The sequence below is a fragment of the Nannospalax galili genome, unplaced genomic scaffold (assembly GCF_000622305.1).
Source record: "Nannospalax galili isolate Female #2095 unplaced genomic scaffold, S.galili_v1.0 scaffold741, whole genome shotgun sequence".
NCBI lineage: Eukaryota > Metazoa > Chordata > Mammalia > Rodentia > Spalacidae > Nannospalax > Nannospalax galili.
Genome location: NW_008346093.1, coordinates 1,319,833 through 1,328,243, shown reverse-complemented (window position 1 = coordinate 1,328,243; position 8,411 = coordinate 1,319,833). Strand labels below are relative to the sequence as shown.

At 49.6% G+C, this 8,411-nt stretch overlaps 1 protein-coding gene across 1 annotated transcript in view; it reads left to right on the top strand.

Moving 5' to 3' along the window:
* Kcnd1 (potassium voltage-gated channel subfamily D member 1) overlaps positions 1–8,411 on the top strand; it is a 13,186-nt gene that overhangs the window by 2,217 nt on the left and 2,558 nt on the right. The window contains exons 3-7 of the mRNA XM_008842568.3: positions 1,207–2,457; positions 5,912–6,074; positions 6,171–6,254; positions 6,341–6,439; positions 6,681–6,931. Coding sequence (XP_008840790.1) covers positions 1,337–2,457; positions 5,912–6,074; positions 6,171–6,254; positions 6,341–6,439; positions 6,681–6,931 — 1,718 coding nt within the window. The 5' untranslated portion in view covers positions 1,207–1,336. The remainder of the gene's footprint in view (positions 1–1,206; positions 2,458–5,911; positions 6,075–6,170; positions 6,255–6,340; positions 6,440–6,680; positions 6,932–8,411) is intronic.

Genomic DNA, 8,411 nt, shown 5'->3' with positions numbered 1-8,411 from the left:
CCTCCCACCCCCACCCCATGCCACCTTTCCCTCCTAGGCCTAGATCTGGCTTTCTTCTCCTCCTCTTCCTGCTGCTCCTTGCCGCTAGCTACTGCTGTTCCTGCTCCCGCTGCTGGTCCTGCTACTGCCACTGCTGTTGCCACCGCTGCTACCGCTGCCAGGCATACACCGCCAGCCCCTCGGGGTGTGATTTCCTCAGACCTGCCCCCAACGGTGGGACTCAGCTTTCTCCTGGCCTCCCCTACCAGCCTCCTGCCAGGTCCAGCAGCCCCCCTTCGGGAAGACACACCCAACTCTTCATCCAATGCCCCGCCCCCCTCTCCAACCTATTTTTGGGGAATCCGCTTCCTCTTAGCTTTAGTCTTAACACCTCCTTGGGTTGTCAGGGGCTATGCCCAACTTTAGTCCAGTTGAGTATCAGCCCTTTGGGATTCTTAGGCCCCTTTTTCCTTGCTCTGGAAGTCTTCAGATATGAACCAGGCTTTCAAAATCCCTCCAGATAACTTCTTGGCAGGCTATCACCCAGACTTTTACAAAATAACCCAGTCCCATATATACCACCCCAACCCCCTTCTCCATCTCTGCTAGGGGGCTCCCACCTCGCCTGCCTTCCTCAGAACTGTAGAGTGTAGACAACACCCTCCAGGCTGTTCCTGGCAGCTCCAGTCACTCCCAACACATTTTTTAGCATCTTTGCAACTTTCTGGCTCTATCCCCCCCACCCCCCCAGATGCTCCAGATCTGTAAGGGGGCTCCAACCCTGGTATCTTTCTCCAGAAGTCTTGACAGTGTGGAAGGCCCTTGACTCCAGTCTTGGACCCTCCAGTACTGCCCCCTCCAGAGTCTCATTATCTTTCAAAGCACCTCTGGTCCCATCTGCACCTCTCTGGATGGCCTTTATCTATCTCCTCTGCAGCCCAACTGTGGGGTTTCAGACCCTTTTTCCTTCTCTAGGAACTCTTTAGAGTGTAGACAACTCCCCACCTGCCAGATACCCCCAGACTTCTCTCAGGCATGTGCTGACTCCTCTGGAATCATCTCAGTCTCTCTAAACCTGAGGATCCTTCATGGTTCCTCTGGCACCTCAGCCCCTTCTCAGTCCTTTGGAACACCCTTCAGGCTTTTCCTAGACCCTCATTTTAAATGCGCCCCAAGCTCCTGCCTGTCTCTCCAGTTCCTCTTCCTGGTTCCTCCTGGCCTCTCTAGACACCTCCCCGGTTGGTTTCCTGGTCTGGTAGCCCAAGGCTTCGCCAAGCCCCCACCATCCTCGAGATAGTAGCCACAGTCTCCTAAACGCCACCCCCCCCAAGTCTCCGTAGGCCTGGGGAGCCTCAGGATGGCGGCAGGCGTGGCCACATGGCTGCCCTTTGCACGGGCCGCAGCGGTGGGCTGGCTGCCCTTAGCCCAGCAGCCCCTGCCCCCTGCACCCGGGGTGAAGGCATCTCGAGGGGATGAAGTTCTGGTGGTGAACGTGAGCGGCCGGCGCTTTGAGACCTGGAAAAACACACTGGATCGCTACCCAGACACTCTGCTGGGCAGCTCTGAGAAGGAATTCTTCTATGATGCTGACTCGGGCGAGTACTTCTTCGATCGTGATCCAGACATGTTCCGGCACGTGCTGAACTTCTACCGCACTGGCCGGCTGCACTGCCCTCGGCAGGAGTGCATCCAGGCCTTTGATGAAGAGCTTGCCTTCTATGGCCTGGTCCCAGAGCTTGTGGGTGACTGCTGCCTTGAAGAGTACAGAGACCGCAAGAAAGAGAACGCCGAGCGCCTGGCGGAGGATGATGAGGCCGAGCAGGCAGGGGATGGCCCAGCCCTCCCGGCAGACAGCTCCCTGCGACAGCGACTCTGGCGGGCCTTCGAGAATCCACATACTAGCACAGCGGCACTTGTTTTCTACTACGTGACTGGCTTTTTCATAGCTGTGTCGGTCATCGCCAATGTGGTGGAGACCATCCCGTGCCGTGGCCCTACGCGGCGGCCTACGAGAGAGCAGCCTTGCGGTGACCGCTTCCCCACGGCCTTTTTCTGTATGGACACAGCCTGTGTACTCATATTCACAGGTGAATACCTCTTGCGGCTTTTTGCCGCCCCCAGCCGTTGCCGCTTCCTACGGAGTGTGATGAGCCTCATCGACGTGGTGGCCATCCTGCCCTACTACATTGGGCTTTTTGTGCCCAAGAATGATGATGTCTCTGGTGCCTTTGTCACCCTGCGTGTGTTCCGTGTCTTCCGAATCTTCAAGTTCTCTAGGCACTCCCAGGGCTTGCGGATTCTGGGTTACACACTCAAGAGCTGTGCCTCTGAGCTGGGCTTTCTTCTCTTTTCCCTCACCATGGCCATCATCATCTTTGCCACTGTCATGTTTTATGCTGAGAAGGGCACCAGCAAGACCAACTTTACAAGCATCCCTGCTGCCTTCTGGTATACCATTGTCACCATGACCACACTTGGGTAAGTACAGACCTTGAATTGGGAGCTATACTATTATCATACACTTTCTGTACCATCAGGGAAGTTAGAAAATGATCTCTATGCCTCTGTAGTGATAGACATTGAACCCAGAGCCTCACAGGAAGGCATCACACTTGGAAAGCACAGGCTCTGCCTCTCTCTTCTTTATTTTGAGATATTGCTATGCACAGCCCAGACTAATTTCAAATGCATTATTTTCCTCCCAACAGCTAGGATTATAGGTGTGTACCAGCACACTTGGTTCTTTAATCTCCTTTTGAGCTTCAATTTCTTCATCTGTAAAAATTTAGAAAGTTGGGGCTGGAGATGGCTCAACAGTTCAGGTTTAGTTCCCAGCACAAGCACCTGCACACATGTGTGCATATCCACACACAGACATGCACATATGCACATAATTTAAAATAATAAAAATAACCCTAAAAATAAATTTTATGAGCCAGGTGTGGTGGCACACACCTTTAATCCTAGCACTCAGGAGGCAGAGGCAAAAGGATGGGTAGTTCAAGGCCAGCCTAGGCTACATAGCAAGATTCTCTCTCAATAAAAAGTAATGCTGATTTCTATCTAATAGAAAACATCAAGGAATCATAAAGTCCCAGAGGCAGTACCCATATAACAGACAATTCTAGAACAGTTGGGAGACATGAAACCTCCAGATGGAAAAGGGATAGTGGGGAAGTCAAAACTTATGGATCCTGCATGAGAAGCATTCAGAAAACTCACAACCATGGTATCATTCAATCTTCTCAAAGGGATTGTTTGAAAGAAACTGAGAAGCCTAGCATGGTGGCTCATGCCTGTAATCCCCTTAGCTGGGAGACTAAGGTAGGAAGATTCCTGTGAGTTTGAGACCAGCTTTGCTATATAGTGAATTCATGCCAGCTTAGGCTACATAGTGAGACCCTGTCTCAAAGAAAAAAGGAAACTGAGGTCCTAAGCATGTTAAGTGCACCCATGTCATACAATGCCTGTGGAAGCCGGACGAGGGCATCAGATACCCTGGAACGAGAGTTAAGTAAGGTTAGCTACCATGTGGGTACTGGGAACTGAACCCAGGTCCTCTGCAAAAGCAGCCAGTGCTCTTAATGACTGAGTCATTCCTCCACCCTTATCTATTATTTTTTTTATTGCAAATCCTTAAGAGGAAATAGAGTTGAGGCAAATGGAATCACCAAACTCATGATGTTCATTTTTCTTTGTGTGTGTATGGGGGGGGGTCGGTAATGGGGATTTAACCCAGGGACTCATACATACTAGCTACAAGCTCTACCCTAACTCTTGTAGTGTTTTGTTTTGTGACACTATGGGTCTCACTATGTAACCCTGGCTGTCCTGGAACTCCCTATGTAAACCAGGCTGACCTGGAACTCACAGTGATCCACTTGCCTCTGCCTCCTGAGTATTGGAATTAAAGGTGTGAGACACCACCCCTGGCCTTATTTTATTTTTTTGAGACATGATCTCAGTGTATAGCCCTGGCTGACCTGCAGTTCCCTGTGTAGACCAGGCTGGCCTTGAACTCACTGAGACCCACCTCCCAAGTACTGGGATCAAAAGCTTGCACCACCATGCCCAGCACCTTTATTTTGAGAATGGTCTCTCACTGAACATGAGGCTCATCAATTTGGCTAGGTATAATGATCAATATGACTCCAGGGGTATGCCTGCCTGTCTCTACCTTCCAGTGCTGGAATTACAGGCACATGCCTCTGACTGGCTTTTTACATGGGTTCTGGAGTTATGAACTCAGGTCCTTGTGCTTACATACAGCAGGCACTTTACTGACTGTCTCCTTAGCACCCTCATAGTGGGTTTTTTTTGGTCTTTTTGAGACAGGGTCTCCCTGTAGCCCCAGCTGGCCTAGAACTCATTTTGTAGACCAGGCTGGCATTGAACTCACAGAGATCCCGCCTGCTTTTGCCTTTAGAGTGCTGGGATTAAAGGTGTGTGCCACCATGCCTGGCCAACAGTGTTTACTTAAAGATGTTGTGCAGAGTAGATGCTGTGATCTTTCTCTAAATTTCCATCACTGGGATTGGGCAGACTGCTGCTGTTCAGTATCTGTAGAATGAATGTCTGAATCTGGTTGGTGCTTTGATAGAAGTACAAAAGTTTCTAAGGAGTAGAAATTAATTCTGGTTGGAGGCTCCTAAGTGAGACACAGTCTGAGGTGACATATCACACAGCTAGACATGACCACATTAGAAAGGCTTTGGAGCAGAGCCCTGAATGCTTAAAATAAATGAAAAGAACTGGAGATATGGCTCAATTGGTAGAGTGCTTACTTAGCAAGCATGAAGTCCTGCGTTCAATCTCCAGTACTGCATAAACTGAACATAGTGGCACATGCCTGTAATCCTAGCCCTTGGGAGGTAGAGTAGCCCTTGGGAGGTAGAGGTAAGAGGATCACAAGTTGAAAGTCATTCTGGGATACATTGTGAGTTTGAGGTCAGCCTGGGATACATGAGACTTTGTCTCTAAAGTAAAAACAAAAAGAAAACAACACAACAAAACATACCACAGAAATAAGGAAGACCCACCTTAGGGGAGAGTATAAGCAAAGGCCTAAAAGCTAAAGACTGCAGAGGCTGTTTCTGTGCAGGAGTTCTACTTGGTCTAATGGTCAGAATAAAAGTGTGCTATGCATTCCTGAGCAAGTCAACTATGAAACCTCTCTGAGCTTTGTTTTCTACCTTTGAGAAACAAGTCATTAGGGTTAGTTCTGTTTCATCTCCATGGGAAAGGAGTGGCTTGGAGGAAGGCTGGGTTAGTTTTGAGACGCTTTCATAGGAGAAGTTTTAAGTCTTCCACTGGGGGAAATCAGAAATGGTCCTACCTAGAAAATGTGGAGGGGCAGACAAAGCAATTGTCCTGAGATACAGAGCCTCTCATGTGACTTGTACTTAGTGGGACCCTTCCTAGGAGCCTATTTTGTTGTTGTTGTTGTTGTTGCAGTCTTTTTGAGGCAGGATCTCCTTTTAGCCCCAGTTGGTCTGAAACTTGCTATGTAGACCAGGCTGGCCTTGAACTCACAGAGATCCACTTGCTTCTGCCTCCTGAGTGCTAGGATTAGAGGCGTGCGCTACCACACCTGGCTTGAGTGTTTAATTTTTATTATTTTAAAATTATGTGAGTGCAGGTGCTTGAGGAGTCCAGAAGAGGGTGTTGCCTCCCCTGGAGCTGTGGTTACAAGTGGTTGCCAGCTGCTTGACATGGTATCTGGGAACTGAACTCAAGTCTTCTGGAAGAGCATTATAGATTTTAACCACTGAGCTGTCTCTCCAGCTCCATTCTCCACATTTTGTAGTGTACAAAACTGAGACTCAGCGTCTGAGTCCTTGGCCATGGTTGCAGAGTGTTTCAGGACTAGATGGGGTAGAATGGGGGACTGGATACTTTTTATGACTTTGGTCTACTTTCCCCCCTTTCCCAGATATGGAGACATGGTGCCTAGCACCATTGCTGGCAAAATTTTTGGATCCATCTGCTCACTTAGTGGTGTCTTGGTCATTGCCCTGCCTGTGCCAGTCATTGTGTCCAACTTTAGCCGCATCTACCACCAGAACCAGCGTGCTGACAAGCGCCGAGCACAACAGGTAACTTTGTCTTCCTTCTGAGTACTGTCATTCCCCACACCCTAAGCCTGTCTGCTCTTGGGCTCATCTTCCTAACCCTCTGTCTCCTCTTTGTAGAAAGTGCGCCTGGCGAGAATCCGGTTGGCAAAGAGCGGTACCACCAATGCCTTCCTGCAGTATAAGCAAAACGGGAGCCTTGAGGTGGGGAGGAACCAGGATCTGGGTTGGGGTGAGCAGGAATGGGAGGGAAAAGTGCTCACTGCCTCTTTTTGCTCCATTCATTGTAGGACAGTGGCAGTGGGGAGGGACATGTGCTATGTGTCAGGAGCCGGTCTGCTTTTGAGCAGCAGCATCATCATTTGCTGCACTGTCTAGAGAAGACTACGGTGAGACCAAACAGGATGCAGCAGGGTAGGAGGGAGAGGGATCTAACACCAAGCTGTCCCCCTTATTTGGATGGAAGGCTTACTACTTAGTTATGGAGATCACATGGGGCTTCCTGGAAGAGGCTGAGACTTGCAGGATAGGCAAGGGTAGGAAAGGACAATGACTTTGCTTAAGCAAAGGCCTATAAGTAGCACCAGCTCTCATGGGTACCCTGTGACCCTGCTTCTCTTCTGCCCACAGTGCCATGAGTTCACAGATGAGCTAACCTTCAGTGAGGCCCTTGGCACTGTCTCGCTGGGTGGTCGAACCAGCCGTAGCACCTCAGTGTCTTCTCAGCCAATGGGGCCTGGCAGCCTTTTATCATCCTGCTGCCCTCGCAGGGCCAAGCGCCGGGCCATCCGTCTTGCCAACTCCACTGCTTCGGTCAGCCGAGGCAGCATGCAGGAGCTAGACACACTGGCAGGGCAGCAGAGGAGCCCTGCCCCTCAGAGGTAAGCACCTGCCCCTCCTGTTGTCCACAGTTGGAAAGTACAGAACTTGGCCCTGTGGGTTTGTGATTACATGACCAAGCAAGTCAAGCCCAGACCCAAACCCCTCTGTGCAAGGACCCTGAGTTTATCTTGGAAACTCCTCATTCTTCATTCAGTTTTTTTTCAAGACAGGGTCTTGCTTTGTAGCCCAAGTTGACCTGAAACTCATGATAATCCTGTCTCAGCCTCCCAAGTGCTAGAATTATATGTGTGTATTGTTGTCACACCATACTCTGCTCTTGATAATCATTCATTCATTTTTTTTCTTTTTTTGAGACAGGGTCTTCCTGTAGCCCCAGCTGGCCTGGAACTCATGTAGAACAGGCTGGCCTTGAACTCACAGGGTCTAATTGTATAGCACTGTTTGGCCCAGAACTCATTATGTATGCTAGGCTGGCCTCAGACTCACAGAGATCCCTGCCTCTGCCTCCCAAGTGCTGTGATTGAAGGCATGCGCCCCACAGCCAGCTAATTTTTTCTTCTTTAATAAAATTGCCTGGCATGGTGGCACATGACTTTAGTCCCAGCACTTGGGAGGCAGAGGCAGGTGGATCTTTGTGAGTTCAAGGATAACCTGGTCTGCATAACCAGTCCAGACCTTGTCACCAAAAAAGTGGTGCATACCTTTAATCTCAGCACTCAGGAAGCAGAGGCAGGCCTATCTGTGTGAGTCCGAGGCCAGCCTATTATGCATAATGAGTTCTGGACCAAACAGGGCTACACAATGAGACCCTGTCTCAAAACACAATAACAACAAAACCCCCCAAAAAACCCAAAATAATATTTTTAGTGCTGGGGGTAGAACCTTAAGGCCTCACACATTAGTCAAATGCTAAATGCTCTAACCACTGAGCAATACTGCAACCTGATGCAGGTTTATTAGTGTGGTCAAGAAAATCTTTTCTGGTCAGGCATGGTGGCACATGCCTTTTAATCCTAGCATTCTGGAGGTAGAGGCAGAGGCAGAGGCAGAGGCAGAGACAGGCAGATCTCTGTAACTTCAAGGCCAGCCTGGTCTACATAGTGAGTTCCAGGCCAGTTGGGGCTACAGAGAGACCCTATCTCAAAAAGGCAAAAAAAAAATCCTTTCTGAGGAATCTTTTCTGGTCAGGCATGGTGGCACATGCCTTTTAATCCTAGCATTCTGGAGGTAGAGGCAGAGGCAGAGGCAGAGGCAGAGACAGGCAGATCTCTGTAACTTCAAGGCCAGCCTGGTCTACATAGTGAGTTCCAGGCCAGTTGGGGCTACAGAGAGACCCTATCTCAAAAAGGCAAAAAAAAAATCCTTTCTGAGGTGCTGGCGAGATGGCTCAGCAATTAAGAGCACTGGCTGCTCTTGCAGAGGACCCAGGGTCAGACACCCTCTTCTGGCTTCTGCAAGCACTGCAGAATGTGGGTGCACTTAGATACACACAGGCAAAACTCTCTCTCTCTCTCTCTC